The 16,794-nt window shown below is 40.8% G+C and overlaps 1 protein-coding gene and 1 pseudogene across 2 annotated transcripts in view; both read right to left on the bottom strand.

The window, feature by feature from the left end:
* The window catches only part of NKAIN3 (sodium/potassium transporting ATPase interacting 3), a 556,541-nt gene that overhangs the window by 16,067 nt on the left and 523,680 nt on the right, over positions 1-16,794 (bottom strand). The window contains exon 6 of one of the 2 annotated variants that reach the window (XM_070802588.1): positions 12,640-12,709. The exons of the other annotated variant lie outside the window; for it this stretch is intronic. Within the exon in view, the coding sequence (XP_070658689.1) occupies positions 12,640-12,709 (70 nt within the window). The remainder of the gene's footprint in view (positions 1-12,639; positions 12,710-16,794) is intronic. 2 annotated transcript variants of the gene reach the window in all.
* Positions 3,288-5,831, bottom strand: LOC109568158 (large ribosomal subunit protein eL42-like; annotated as a pseudogene).

Here is a 16,794-nt window from a genome sequence, read left to right as displayed (position 1 = left end):
ATGACTTGGAATATAGACTTTTTAGTCATAACTTGAAATAGCTGAAAAAAAGATCCAGCTTTCCAGTTTTGCCTTTTGGTAGCCACCCTTATCCCTGTAAATTCTGTTCCCTTCTCAGTCATCAGGGGTGGGACCCCTCCGTTCCCTCCTTACTACTTATCACATTTTCTGTGCCCTCCTATTTCTCTACATTCTGAAAGATGTAGCCCAAATGCCTAGCCCTTTTACTCCACTGCAGCTTAACAAGGAAAGATAAAAGGGTGAAATTAAATGGTGGAATTGTTGTGGCTTTATAAATCTTTTAGTCCGAAGATTTATTTGAGAGTCAAGTTATGGAGGTTTATTCATCCATCCAACAGATGACTCTTCTAGAATGGGATAGACAGTGGAGGAGGATGTTTTCCTTGTTAGCAAATAGTATTGGTGGTGGTGGGGGTGTGTGGTTAGGGGAACATCTAGGTACCTGCTTATATTGTTTTTTTAAAAAATCTTTTTAATTTTTACCTTTTTTAAAAAATTAATTTTTATTGGAGTATAGTTGATTTACAATGATGTGTTAGTTTCTATTATATGGCAAGGTGACTCAGCTATACGTATACATATATCTCTTCTTTTTTCGATTTCCTTCCCATTTAGGTCACCACAGAAAACCGAGTACAGTTCCCTGGGCTATACAGCACATTCTCACTTAGTTGTCTGTCTTATCAATTCAGTTCAGTTCAGTCGCTCAGTTGTGTCCAACTCTTTGCGACCCCATGAATTGCAGCACGCCAGGCCTCCCTGTCCATCACCAACTCCCAGAGTTCACTCAGACTCACGTCCATCGAGTCGGTGATGCCATCCAGCCATCTCATCCTCTGTCGTGCCCTTCTCCTCCTGTCCCCAATCCCTCCCAGCATCAGAGTCTTTTCCAATGAGTCAACTCTTGGAATGAGGTGGCCAAAGTACTGGAGTTTCAGCTTTAGCATCATTCCTTCCAAAGAAATCCCAGGGCTGATCTCCTTCAGAATGGACTGGTTGGATCTCCTTGCAGTCCAAGGGACTCTCAAGAGTCTTCTCCAACACCACAGTTCAAAAGCATCAATTTTTCGGCACTCAGCTTTCTTCACAGTCCAACTCTCACATCCATACATGACCACTGGAAAACCATAGCCTTGACTAGATGGACCTTTGTTGGCAAAGTAATGTCTCTGCTTTTCAATATGCTCTCTAGGTTGGTCATAACTTTTCTTCCAAGGAGTAAGCGTCTTTTAAAATTTCATGGCCGCAGTCACCATCTGCAGTGATTTTGGAGTCCCCAAAAATAAAGTCTGACACTGTTTCCACTGTTTCTCCATCTATTTCCCATGAAGTGATACCAGATTCCCATGAAGTAATACCAGATGCCATGATCTTCATTTTCTGAATATCGAGCTTTAAGCCAACTTTTTCACTCTCCACTTTCACTTTCAAGAGGCTTTTTAGTTCCTCTTCACTTTCTGCCATAAGGGTGGTGTCATCTGCATATCTGAGGTTATTGATATTTCTCCCGGCAATCTTGATTCCAGCTTGTGCTTCTTCCAGCCCAGCATTTCTCATGATGTACTCTGCATATAAGTTAAATAAGCAGGGTGACAATATACAGCCTTGATGCACTCCTTTTCCTATTTGGAACCAGTCTGTTGTTCCATGTCCTATATGTTCCATGTCCTATATCAATAATGTATATATGACAATCCACACCCCCAATTCATCTTACTCTCACTTCCCTACATTTATCTTTCATGTGATGAAAGTGAAAGAGTGAAATGAAAAAGTTGGCTTAAAATTCAACATTCAGAAAACTAAGATTCTGGCATCTGGTCCCATTACTTCATGGCAAATAGATGGGGAAACAGTGACAGACTTTATCTTTTTGGGTTCCAAAATCACTGCAGATGGTGACTGCAGCCATGAAATTAAAAGTTGCTTGCTTCTGGGAAGAAAAGTTATGACCAGCCTAGACAGCTTATTAAGAAGAAGAGACATTACTTTGCAACAAAGGTCCATCTAGTCAAAGCTACGGTTTTTCCAGTGGTCATGTATGAATGTGAGAGTTGGAATATAAAGAAAGCTGAGCACTGAAGAATTGATGTTTTTGAACTGTGTTGTTGGAGAAGACTCTTGAGAGTTCCTTGGACAGCAAGGAGATTCAACCAGTCCATCCTAAAGGACATCAGTCCTGAATATTCATTGGAAGGACTGATGCTGAAACTGAAACTCCAATCCTTTGGCCACCTGATGCGAAGAACTGACTCATTGGAAAAGACCCTGATCCTGGGAAAGATTGGAAGTGGGAGGAAAAGGGGATGAGAGAGGATGAGATGGTTGGATGGCATCACCGACTCAATGGACATGAGTTTGAGTAAACTCTGGGACAGGGAGGCCTGGCGTGCTGCAGTCCATGGGGTCACAAAGAGTTGGACACAACTGAGCAACTGAACTGAACTGAACCTCTGCTTATAGCTATTTTCTTTTTTTAAAAAAAAACTTTTATTTATTTTATTATCTGGCTGTGCTGGGTCTTTGCTGCACGTAAGTTTCCTCTAGTTGCAGTGAGTGAGGGCTACTCCTTGCTGCAGTGCACAAGTTCTCATTGTGGTGGCTTCCTTGTTACAGAGCACAGGCATGTGGGCTTCAGTAGTTGGGGCTCTCAGGCTCTAGGGCACAGGCTCAGTGGTTGTGGTACATGGGCTTAGTTTTTCTTGGCAAATTGGATCCTCTTGGATGAGGAATCAAACCGGTGTCCTTTGCATTGCAAGATGGGATCTTAACCACTGGACCACCAGGGAAGCCCCATATAGGTACTCTTTTCTGCTCTGGGGATTTAGCAACATTTACTGAAAAAACAGTGAAGTAGGCTGAGACTGTTCCAAGGATTCCTGGTAGGAATTCTGGAGTGTTTCCTCAGGCATTGGGAAATATGCCTGCAAGGAGTTTTCTAAGAAGACAGTAAAGCAACTTTGAAAGCAGGCATTGACGGGAAAGCTTGTTGACAACCATGCCTAAAGTTTTTATTAACAGATGGATTTTAAAAAATCAAACATATATAGAAGTAAAGAGAATGCTATTATGAATCCTTGTTTACTCACCATCCAGAATCAACTAAAATAAAAATGATCTAATTAAGTTTCAGGTATTCACGCAACATTTTAATTTTTTTAGCTAGAGTATTTAAAAGCAAATCTTAGACATCATGTCATATGTGTCACTTATGGGCACATCCAAGTGATGATTCCCTAGCTCAGTGATTTTTCCTTGTTGTTCTTGTTTAGTGGCTAAGTCATATCTGACTCTTTTGCATCCCCATGGACTGTAGCCTGCAGGCTCCTCCATCCATAGGATTCTCCAGGCAAGAATACTGGAGTGGGTTGCCATTTCCTTCTCCAGGGGATCTTCCCTGATCAGGGATCTAACCTGAGTTTCCTGCATTGATAGGTGGATTCTTTACTACTGAGCCACAAGAGAAACCCAATAGGTCTTTCAAATCTCTTTTAAATTTTATGAGTTCCCTCACCCCTACATTTTTTTTTTCTTCCCATTTTCCCTATGCTATTTCCCACATTCTAGATTGCTTGATTACTTCCTTGTGGTGAAGTTTAACTTACTCTGTTATTGTATTTTTACACTTTCAGTCCAAGATCAGTTAGTCCAAGATATTTCATAGACGGTGCCATGTCTTCTTGTTGCATCGCCTCTGGAGGTGGTGATGTCTAGTTGTCACTCTTTTAATGATGGATCAGTTAGTCTAGGTTGAACAGTTTGAGTTTGGGGATCCTTAAAAAAAATTTTTTTTTTTTTTAGCAGATGTTTGTAGATAAGTTAGCAGTTGCCTGAGGGTAACTACCCTCAAGGCAGAATGAAATCAAATGATAAGACAGTGATGTTATTCCAAAGTTCATCTCCTGATGGTCCTATCAATGTCTCTTTTTCTATTGCTTTTTTAAGTCTGACTGGGTCACTTCTGGGGTGTGTGTGCTGTGTGTGTGTGTGCTTGACTGTTTTGTACATTCTTTCTTTCCTTTTTTAAGTAAACAATCTCAAATTTTTATTGTCTTCATAATATAACAAAATATGAAGCTCAAAACTGGATCAATTGGCCCTTTCTCTTATCTCCCCCCAGATCAAAAATGCTTGCATCTCTTAACAGTCAGCATTCTCCTAGATCTACTTCCCAGGTGGCTCAGCAGTAAGGAATCTGCCTACAATGTGGGAGACTCAGGTTCGATCCCTGGGTGCGGAAGATCCCCTGGAGGAGGAAATGGCAACCCATTCCAATATTCTTGCCTGGAGAATCCCATGGATAGAGGAGCCCAGCGGTTTACAGTCCATAGCGTTGCAAAGAGTCGGACACGACTGAATAACTAATACTAGATCTGCAGTTGGGCTCAGCACATTCAAGCTTCAGTACAGCCTTTTTTGTAGTTTTAGCCTTTTTCTGGAAAATTGGCTGAGTCTGCCCACCATAGGCGCTCTGCTTCCTGTCATAACGCCACTTTCCCTGTGCATACAGAGAATCCTTGCCTTTCTTGTACTGTGTCACTCTGTGCAGCTGGCGCTTGCCACACTTTGTACAGAAAGTCTGGCAGGTTTTAAGAACATTCACCACCTCTGCCAGAGCACTGTCGGCATAGAAAGAAGCTTTCTTATGTCTTGTTTCTTCCCAGAACCTGTCATAACTTGCAACTTATACATATTTTTGATGTGACTATAAAGTGAAAGATACGTATTTGACATTAAACTTGGTTTATGTTCATTATCTTTAATTTTAAAATCAGTGGATACTTCCTCTTGGGGACAGGGCCAAATGAAGCTACCTTTATTCATGCTGATTAATTTTTTGGGGGGGGAGATGCTCTGTAACTCCACACCTCTACAGAAATGAATTTTCATGCCGTTCACACCGATGACAAGTACTGAGAAAAATCCTGAGTTTCTTGGAAAGACAGGAATTGATAACTTCCCTGGAGGGTACCGTTTGGATATGAGCTTTCTCATTTTGGAAAAGGTTTTATGTGAACCAGGCTCCATAAGCTCTGGGGGCAGTGTGCAAGGTCGTGTGTCAAATAAGAGGACCCCTGTGTCTCCAGGGAGGCACAGGACAGATAACTGAACATGGGCAAGGAGCCTCTCTTGCATGTGGCCAGCTGCAGCGCTGGTGGCCACGTTCTTGCCTAGTAGACAGGGGTGCATCGACTGGCCAGAGTAGGAATGAGTCACAACTGTGTGAGCTGTATAAACACAGCCATCTCACTGCTACTGGTCAAATAACTACACATTTCCCCGGTGGCTCAGACAGTAGAGAATCTGCCCGCAATGCAGGAGACCCGGGATAGATCCTTGGATCAGGAAGATCCCCTGAAGAAGGCAATGGCAGCCCACTCCAGTATTCTTGCTTGGGAAATCCCATGGACAGAGGAGCCTGGTGGGCTATACAGTCCATGGGGTCACAGAGTCGGACATGACTGAGTGACTGAGCAGCAGCTGTAGGATATGTTCTCATATAGTCCCCAAAAGGGATAATCATCACCTAGGATGGATCAGAATGTCATGAATGCCGAGACTGGGGGAAGGAACTCCAAGCCAGGGAGAACAGTGAGCCCTGGGTGCTGCCCGCTGGGTGCCAAGTAAGGCAGGCAGGCGGGGACACCAGCTGTCCTTGGGGACCACACAGAGGGGCTGAGTGCTTTATTATTTAGTGCTCTGGAGGCTTGAGGCCACCCTGCAGGGTTAATGTGCACAAAGAGCTACCTTTCCAGGGACTGATGGGAACAGAACTGCACGTTCAGTAATGGGAAAAGGGAGCCAGTCATTGCTCCGAGCAGGTCATCAGCACCTGGCTCTGTGTAGCATAGAGACAGACACACAGACACATAGATGAATATGAAGGTGTGAAAGCCAATTGAGGACGAGTCAAAATAGGACCCAGCCAGAGAGCTATCATTTTATTAGTCTTCAGTTGTTCGGTCAGGAAGTGGAGGAGTGATGGGATGAATGGTGGTTCCCTGGCTGCAGTTTACTGATACATTGCTGGAGGTTGTTGGCTTTTACTTATTATTATTTTGTAAATGTATTTTTGTGTCTTTTATTTTTTAATTAATTTTTATTGGAGTATAGCTGCTTTATAATTGTATTAGTTTCTGCTGTACAGCAAAATGCATCAGCCATGTGCTGTGCTTAGTCACTCAGTCATGTCTGACTATTTGGACCCCATGGACTGTAGCCTGCTAGACTCCTCTGTCCATGGAATTCTCCAGGCAAGAGTACCGGGGTGGGTTGCCATGCCCTCCTCCAGGGGATCTTCCAGACCCAGGGATCGAACCCATTGTCTTCTGCATTGCAGGAGGATTCTTTATCACCTGAGCCACCAGGGAAGCCCAGCCATACATGCACGTATGCCCTCCTTTATTGGATTTCCTTGCCATTCAGGTCACTCCAGAGCACAGAGTAGTTCCCTGTGCTATTCAGTAGGTTCTCATTAGTTATGTATTTTATAGGCAGTATCAATAGCGTATATATGTCCATCCCAATCTCCCAATTCTTCCCACTGCCTCCCTCTCCCACTTGGTATCCATACATTTGTTCTCTATGTCTGTGTTTATTTCTATTTTGCAAACAGGATCATCTATACCATATTTCTAGATTCCACACACGTGTTAATCAGAGTTTGAAAGCACATCATTCTTACCTCCCTGCCTTCTACACACTCACACACAACCCCCTCTGAGTTGTCCTCCCAGCTGGTTTCTAATCTAGATGCTGTAAATTCAGGATGGCTTGGCACCAACCTGTAAGGATGCCGATACCAAACATCTGTTCTCAGGAAAGAGCAGATGGACGTGACCACCTCTGGCTCCATCCAGCAGCCCAGCTGTCAGAGGAGGATTTCCTCTGAGTCTGCACTGTGAAGGATGGACATACAGGGGGAACTGACTGCAGTGCTGGCCTGAAATGGGGGTCAGTGTGTTTTCCAGAACTTGGTTGCAATAGCAGACAATCAATGGTAGTCACATGGCATGTAACAATTTTTGTGAAGAAAAGTCAGCCTCCTGCAAAGGCAATCAGACAAGTCAAGATACCAGAGAAAAGTCAAGTTCTTATTTGGAAATCTGAGGAAAAGATTGGCTAAAAGCAACAGGAGAAGCTTTTTCCATCAAATTTTCTCAACTGCAGTCATGGGGAATCTTCCCTGTGGAAATTTCTAACATTATCAAATCTCTCTACTTCTCTTGGAAAACTTAGTTCTAAAACTCCACTGCTGTCTATCTTTGATAAGCTGCTTTGCTCTGATTATTTTTATGTGAAGAGTTATTGCTACACGGGGCTTCATTTTCCCACCACCTAGTCCCTGACCATTATGATGGTTTTTACAAACCTTAAAGTATTTCAGTTGCTCAAGATGATGCTCCTTGATTATCTGTATCTCTTTTAGAGCAGCTTGGGTTTATGCCAAACTATGTTTCTTCCTGGGGCTTCCCTGGTGGCTCAGATCGGAAAAAATCTGCCTGCAATGCAGGAGACCTGGGTTTGATCCCTGGGTAGGAGAGATCCCCTGGAGAAGAAAATGGCAACCCACTCCAGTATCCTTGTATGGGAAATCCCATAAACAGAGGAGCCTGGAGGGCTACAGTCCATGGGGTCACAAAGAGTTGGACACAGCTGAGCAACTAACACTATATGCCTATATATGCCTAAGTTTCTTCCTGAGAGGTGTAGCTGCTTCTATTAACCCTCTACCTCTGGTGGTACTGTTGCTTCCACCATAAGCTGCCCTGAAGCTGTCCTCTTCAAACCACAGATGACCACATGAGCAACCCTTGCACTGGTCCTTCCCCCATCATGAAAGGTGGTGTAGCAGTAGCAATGGAGGAGACCATGGTAGAAACCCCGGATGTACTTATGTTGAGAGTTAACCTCCCCCCACCCCGACTCACAGCCATGGCAAGATAACGGACCCCAGCATAGGCTCCCCTTGACCTCCAAGCCAGACTCAGATGACAATCACTGGAAGCATCTCTATAGCCTTAGCCATAAAGAACAACATCGTTTAGATGGTGAAGCAATGGCTGCTGGGGATCTCAGAGCATCCTCACCAAGAGCCAAGATTCCTTCTCTGCTTAAACATCTGCTTCCTTGTGGGGTTGCTGACTTTATGTGAGAACTATGGCAAAGGCCAGATTGGATAGGCACAGATTTCAACTTTATCCTGTGCAGAGTGGCCAAGCAGATGAGACCCCATGTAGGGAACACTCGTTTTCTTCTTTTTCTCTTGATAAACTCTTCATCTTCTTATCAAAGTCAGCTCAGACATCACAGCTCAGTGGTGTCTTCTCTCCCCAAGTGAGAAGTAAACATTCCCTCTTCTGTAAAAACTTCCCTTGGGGTCACCATTTTGTATCTGCTTATTTCTATGTAGGCTTCCTCTCCTGGATCATTAGCTGCTGGAGGTTGAAGCTCAAAGATCACTCATCATTTTATTATTGACAAAAATAACTTTTTGTTATTTCCAGCCCAGATCCTGGTACACACGTTGTAAGTGATCAATACACAGTTGTAAATGGAAGTAAACCAATTTATTTAACCAGTGGGTCATGATAGCTTGATGCTGTTACTTTTTTCTAAAAAAAATAACTTTTTATTTTGTACTGGGGTATGTTCCATTAATAATGTTGTAATAACTCAGCCATACTTATATATGGATCCATTCTCCTCCAAACCCCCTTCCATCCAGGCTGCCACATAACATTGAGCAGAGTGTTACCTTTTTAAAAAAATTGAAATATAGCTGATTTACAATGTTGTATTAGTTTCAGGTGTTGAGCAAAGTAATTCAGATGTGTGTGTGTGTGTGTGTGTGTGTGTGTGTATATACCCACACATATGTATAATATGTATACACATTATATGTACATATGTAAGTATTTATATATTATATATAATCCTTTTTCAGATTCTTTTCCCTTATAGATTATTACAAGATATTGAATGTAGTTTCCTATGCTGTATAGTAGGTCCTTCTTGTTTATCTATTTTATGTATAATAGTATTGGTTATTATGTATAATAGTATAGTTATTATGTATAATAGTTTCTGTTAATCCCAAACTCCTAATTTACTCCTCCCTCACCTTTCCCTGTTGGTAACCATAAGTTTGTTTTCTGTGTCTGAGTCTGTTTTCGTTCTGTAAATAAGTTCATTTGTTGATGCCGGTATTTTAAAGAGAGACAAAGCAGGAAAGACCAAATCCATATGTGAATTGCCACCCCATCGCATCACCCCAGGGCACATAGTCACACACAGGTGGACTGTGGGCCCTGGAACCGGACACTTTATGATTGTGAGCAGTGACACAATCAAACACAAGAATGGGGACTCCCTGTGCAAGTCTACAGTGAACGGATTGTCTGTGACCATCCATCTAAAGTCGACAGTTACCTGTCTACATGTGCTTGAGAATATGACCAAGATTCTTCCGGTTCCCTTCATGAAGGAGCTTTTCCATAAACATGGATTTGTACTCCATGGAGATCAGAGCCTTAATGAAGCTTCAAAGCCAGGGTTCACGCATGCCCTGCCCCTAACAATTTAGTGCAGAAGATTGGCTTTTCCTCTAGTCTGTTGCTGGTACAAGGGATATGGCATCACTGCGCAGGTTACAATGGAACCCAAAACAAGGGCTTTTTAAAGAACAATCAGGCAGGCTGACTGATGCCAGCTGGATCAACTGTGCCATGTTTGCATACCTGAGGGGAGAACCCGCACCGACCTCTTAAATTGTTTCCTGCACAACGATTTTATTTTGGGTTTAGTTTGATCTTGCAGATTCCTGCTTCCTTCACGGTTGAAGGCATTCCATATTCATCTGGCATAATGACACGCATCATCTATCAAAGCAGAAACTTGTTCTCTTGTTTCCTGCAGCTTGTAGCTGATGCCACCTTCAGCTGAAAAGTGTGGGAGGTCAGCAGTGAACAGGGTAGTTGATGTAACTAGAGATTATCACGCTAAGTGAAGTAGGTCAGGAAGAGAAGGACGAACGCCGTAAGATATCACTTACATGTGAAATCCAAAGTGTGGCACAAACGAACCTATCTATGAGACAGAAGCAGACTGATGGAGAGCAGGTTTGTGGTTGCCAAGGCGGGGAGGGGGTCGGGGAGGGATGGACTGGGAGTTGGGGTTGGTAAATGCAAACTATTGCATTTAGAATGGATAGACAACAAGGTCCTAATGGATGGCACAGGAAAACTATATTCACTATCTCGTGATAAACCACAATGGAAAAGAATATTAGAAAAGGACGTCTGTATGTGTATAAGTGAGTCGCTTTGCTGTATAGCAGAGATTGGCACCACGCTGTAAATCAGCTATTGTTTTTGTTGTTTTAGTTGACTCTTTGCGACCCCATGAACTGTAGCCCACCGGGTTCCTCTGTCCATGGGATTTCCCAGGCAAGAATGTCGGGAGTGGATCTTCCAGCCCCAGGGACTGAACCTGTGTCTGGTGCTTGGCAGGTGGATTCTTTACCACTGAGCCACCAGGGAAGCCTACTATACTTCAATTTTTTAGGAAAAGCCCTTACAAGGGAGTGGAGTTGATCACAGCCTTTTAGGTAATCTTACCAGGATGTTTCATGCATTCTGGATTCACAGAGCTGGAAGGGACCTTAAGAAACAGAGACAGAAGTCACGTGCCTCTGGGCCATCCCACTAGACACCCTTTTCAGGCACATGGATGAGCGAGTGTCATTCAAGAAAGGAGATTCCATTACCATCAGTAATCAATTACTGTGTTTAATAACTTCCCCTAATAAAAAGATCTTTCTTACATCCAACCAACATCTTTCATACTGCAATCTCTCTGCTGAGTTATTCTTCAGAGTGGGGATGAAAGAAATCATTCATCATCCTCTTTTCACATAACAAGTGTATAGAAGACGGTCCAAGTCACTGCTCGGCATTGTTTCAGTTCTTTTCTCACTTCCGATGCTCCGGTCATCTTTGTTACTGTACAATCCCTGCCAAGTTCCCCACATGCAGAGATACCCACTTCTGGGGTAGATCATTCATGAGCACTCAATAGCATGAGTAATGAGGTGGTGGTTGCTTGGTTCTGGAATGTGACGTGGGGTGAATGCTTTTCCAAATTGGATTTGCTTTGAGAAACCAACATATATTTAAACATCTATCACGTGACTGGCACTGTGCTGATTTGTGTAACATGTGAGCCTGTGTTTCCTTTAGCTCACTCTGCTGGAATAAAACTAATTCCACATGGGGACGTGGAGGAGCCGTACAGCCTTCTAGAGGCTTCCGTCCGCAAAAAAGCTGGGGGAGGAATTGCAGATTTGGGCAAAGAGGCAGCTGGTGAATCCTTTCATATATATTTCTTATACTAGTTACCAATTTCCTCTGTCATCAGGAAATTACAGAGCATTGGCCCGAAAGAACAGGAAGGTCATCTGAGCAAGTCTACAATGTCATGGTGAGAGTGTCTCACCCAAGAAAGACCCCAGCTCCACCCCTTACTACTTGAGAGACTTTGGGAATATCGTTTATCATCTATGAATCTCAGGTTTCTTATTTATAAAATGGACTATTAGTACATTATTTTCATGAGGATGAAGTGAGATAATAGTGCAAATTGTACACGGTAGCTACTGTTTTATATAGTTGTTTAGTTGCTGCTTAGAGTTTTCTAGGAATGCAGTCATGGTATCTATTTTCTTGTTTTTTAGTATTTTATCAGTCAAGTGACTGTGACTCCTTCCTTATACTCAACTGAAATCTGTCAAGTTTGAGGTGTTTTCATTGTAGTTGTTGACTTTCTTCTGATTAATCATTTGAGTACTAGGTGGACTTCTCTGGTGGCTCATATGGTAAAGAATCTGCCTGCAGTGCAGGAGACCTGGGTTTTATTTCTGGGTCAGGAAGGTCCCCTGGAGGAAGACATGGCTACCCACTCCAGTAGCACATGGGCCTGTGTTTCCTTTAGCTCACTCTGCTGGAATAAATACTACCCACTCCAGTAGTCTTGCCTAGAAAATTCCAAGGACAGAGGAGCCTGGCAAGCTACAGTTCATGGGGTTGCAAACAGTTGGACATGACTGAAAGACTAACACTTTTTTTTCCTTTTGAGTACTAGGCACAGTCATAAGCAGCTTTAGAGATGCTCTTTATACTGTATTCCATTTAATCCATCCTCCCTCCTCCACCCAGTTGACAGAACCAAGTCTATTCTCAGAGACATGAAAGAAGGCCCCTGGGATCACACAGTTAGAGCCTGGATCCTAACCTAGTCTTATGCTCCCCCAAGACACATATTAAGCCTCTGTTTTGTACACTAAATCACCCTTTCTTCCCCCAATTTGGCAATCTAATAACAAGAAAAATAAAGCAAAACTATCATTTAAGAAACTTAAATCATTGTACTACTTGAAATCCTTTTTGGAATGAACAATAATAATGATAATGTTGGGTTACATGTGAAAGGTGTGTTTCAAATATGAGTGGAAAATTAAACCAATGATTAGTAGTGGTAGGTCCAAATTATTTCAGGTTTGGTTAGTTTTGGCCAAGTTAGAAGGATTAATATTTTCCATCTCATCACACCTTTACTTACAGATGAACAGGCTTTAACGTAACATGATCCTGGCAGTAGGAGTGTGCATCAAGTCCACCTATGAAATCAACTGCAAATACAACATAGCCCGACATGAATAAGTGTGCAAATTCACATAATAGTAGATGATTTAAAAAGAACACATAAAAAGCTAACAAAAATATTTATCACACAATGGAAGAATGTGTATTTAATCTAAAAACTGTTCAAAATATTATCAGTGGTCAAAACATGGGGAAATTTAAAACAAGTTTTTTAATGGAGGATAATTGTTTTACAATGTTGTGTTGGTTTCTGTCATATATCAACATGGATCAGCCACAGGTGTACATATGTGCCCTCCCTCTGGAACCTCCCTCCCACCTCCCACCCCATTCCACCCCTCTAGGTTGTCACAGAGCACCTGAAAAAAATGGGGAAATTTGAAGAAACACACACAGAATTTGGGATCTTAGGGACTGAAAAATCACAGTTGTTACTGGCTTTAGTAAAAAATGAAGTATACTAAATAGTATTAGATTTTAAATAATGTGCTTGTCCTTAGGCATACAAATATGCCCTTTCCCCTCATATATCAAAAGATATACCTTTTCTTCTTGTTGCCAGAAACCATTATGTTTTCCTTAAGAATATTTATTGCATTATTAGAAAGACCTTTGAGAAGTCACAAAATCTATGTCCTTGCCCTCTGTCTTCAAGCCATTCCTGACAAATAAGCACCTGCATTTTGCAGAGAAAGTTTCAGCTTCTCTCCGGTAGTGTGGTACTTGCCTCACACTGTATAGACTCACTAATTTTGTTAATATTCTTTCTAATCTGTTTTCACTTTGATCAAAATCTCAATCTTTCTTTTGCAAACTTAATGTCCATGGTTAATCTTAGCTCATTTCTCCTGTTTTTTTTTTTTTTCCTGCTGTAGTCCATTAAAGCTATTAATTAGGTCATATCAAGCTCTGGTTATATTATAGTACTCTAACATTAACTCTAACATATACATCTATGTGGATATATAGGAACACCCTGAGCTTGGTATGTGTGTGTGTTTAGGTACACAAGATGTGAATATTTTATCATATTCTCCACTCAAAACAGGCATGCTAGTAAACTGTGATTTTGAGAAAGATGAATTAGCCTAGAAGTTCAGAGGGGCCAAGAAAAGCCCATCCTTTTCCTACCAAGGCACATAAGTCACCTGGACGCAACCTTAAGGAGAGAAGTAGTCAGAGAAGAGTCAATCTGAGACACTAAAATGATTTTCCCAGGACTTCCCTGTTGTCCAGTGGTTAAGAATCCACCTGCCAATGCAGGAGACACAGGTTAGATCTTTCCTTAGGGAAGATCCCACAATGCCTTGGGGCAACTAAGCCTGTAAGGTGCAACAAGAGGAGTCCTGGGATGAAAAGCCCTTGTGCAGCAAGAAGACCCAGTGCAGCAAAAAAAAAAATACTTTAAAAAATTCTTCTATTAAAAAAGGAATCTTGTCAGAGAGAACTACCAGTGTCTAAAGGGGTCATTTAGTCAGATTAGATTAAGTTTTTATTAGATTAGATATTTAATCAAATATCCAACCCCTGACCTTGTTGACCAATGGGTGAAAATTTAGAAGGAAAAATCACATGATCAATTAACATTATTGATTAAAAATTGAATGGTCCTAAAAGAAAAAGTTGGGTGGTACTATAATTTATTGAACTGATATGGAAAATATTTTCATAGTTAAAGATACTATGACTTACAGAGGCACCTTTGGAAGTTGAAGGGTATGTTAAAAGAAACAAAATTATAAAAACATACATTCATGAATAAAATTATTCAATTAAAAAATTATTTCAAAATAAAATTATTTATAAAAATGAATATTAAAATCAATATACATATTTATTAAAGCAGAATAAAAAGAAAACATTCATTTGAACATTAAAATGTAACATTAACATAATGATTATTTTTGGTATAAATTCAGGTACTGCCATGAATCTGCTCCATGGTCCATGTCTGTCTGTAATATACCACATCACTGATATTTTGGGGGAAAATATACACATATCTTTTCAATATGGTTTTATTATTTTTATAAATTTATTTACAATCTTATTCAACATTTCTTTTTATGATTAGTAAACTTGAAATTGCTGATATCTTGATTGCCTCTGCAAATCATAGTATTTTTAACTATGAAAATATTTTCCGTATCAGTTCAGTTCAGTCGCTCAGTCGTATCCAACTCTGCAACCCCATGGACTGCAGCATGCTAGGCTTCCCTGTCCATCACCAACTCCCAGAGCTTGCTCAAACTCATGCTGATAAATGCCAAGCAAATTAGCTACAGAAAGGACAGGTCTCATATAGTTTAGCCCAAATACTTTCCCAAGCACTGCAATTTTACCTCCATTTAGCACATCTTTCTGTGCCAAAAATTTTACAAGACACAAAATAACTTGCATTTATTTATGATACTTTTTAGATCTTCTCACAAATTAACTTTTTTCCATTTTGGTGCAGAATATAAATTTGTCAAATAAAATTCAGCTCTGTCAAAAGAGTCTTTTCTCAAGTCAAGAGATTTCAAAAGGGAACTATGAAACTGAAAATCAAATTTCATATAACATTTGAACTCTCAATATTTAATTTGTCCAGTTCGCTTGTTTTGTGAACATAAATTTCTATGTTTTCTTTTTTTTGTAAGCTTTCACTTATTACCATTTACTAACAAGTTCAAAAGATGATTTTGGGGGTGCTTCATTTGTTGAATAATTTGACTTAAGTTCTTCAACTGATCTTGAATGCAGTGCAGCTAAAATGTGGAAGACTCACTTATAAAATGCTCACAGTCATCTGGATTAATTTACGAAGTAGTTCTTTAAAGACAGAAATGACCCTAACTGATTGATGAAGAGAAGCCAAGAGAGAAAACATTCTGTCATCCCAAAGACTTTGTTTTGTTTGCTTATTTTCAACATCAATTGCATTACAAAAATATACTCAGGGAAATGCAAACCAAAACCACAATGAGATTCTACTTTATATTCACTAAAATGGTTATAAAAATCAGATAATAAATGTTGGTAAAGATGTGGAGAAATGGGAACCCTCATGCACTTCTGGTGGTAATGTAAAATGTTGCAAGACTGGTGGTTCTTAAAAGAGGAAATACAGAGTTACCATGCATGCATGCATGCTCAGTCATGTCTGACTCCTTGCGACCCATGGACTGTAGCCTACCAGGCTCCTCTGTCCATGGGGATTCTCTAGACAAGAATGCTGGAGTGGGTTGCCATGCCCTCCTCCAGGGGATCTTCCTGACCCAGGGATCGAACCCATGTCTCCCACATCTCCTGCATTAGCAAGTGGATTCTCACTCCTAGGTATATACCCAAGAGAAATGGAAACATACGTCCACACAAAAATTTGTACACAAATTTTTAAACTCTCAATATTTAGTTTGTCCAGTTTGCTTATTTTGTGAGCATAAATTTCCATGTTTTCCTTTTTTGTAAGCTTTCACTTATTGCCATTTACAAAAAGATTCAAAAGATGATTTTGAATCATTTTGGAAACAGCATTATTCATCATATCCAAAAGGTGGAAAAAGCAGGTAATTAAGAAACTGAAAACATCAAGAATCTTTTATGGGTAGAACAGAACAATGTTGTTTTTGACAACAGAAACCTGATATTTCCATATTAGAAAAATAGTTTTTTAAGCACACACTGACACTCCCCATTTGCCAGTGTAGGAATACAGTTTAAGTCAAGAGGTAAACTGAAGTGTTTATAGATTTTAAAGTTTTTAAAAATGATGCTTTAAAAAATGAAGTTGTTCTTTGACCCAACGAAATACTTGAAAACAGCTCAGTAGGAAATAACCAGCTTTTTAAGCTTTCAGAGTGGTAGCTGTAACACACTGTTAAGAAAGTGAAGTGACTGCATTCTAAAAGTCACCGTAATGAGAAAGATGTGAGAACAGAAGCTGCTGAATCAAGGAGTTGTTCCAGTAGAAATAAGGAGATGAATCGCAATGAAACCCGAGAAGTAGCAGAGGAGGCATAGATGGGTTTTCAGAAATATTAGAAAAGGAGAATTAGAAACAAAACATGAAATCTGAAGCAATCACAGCAAAAGCACCATTTAAGGGTCTTTGGCAGAAGAGTGGCCT

Source organism: Bos indicus, chromosome 14, assembly GCF_029378745.1.
Source record: "Bos indicus isolate NIAB-ARS_2022 breed Sahiwal x Tharparkar chromosome 14, NIAB-ARS_B.indTharparkar_mat_pri_1.0, whole genome shotgun sequence".
NCBI classification, from domain to species: domain Eukaryota; kingdom Metazoa; phylum Chordata; class Mammalia; order Artiodactyla; family Bovidae; genus Bos; species Bos indicus.
This window is presented reverse-complemented; position numbering and strand designations above follow the sequence as displayed.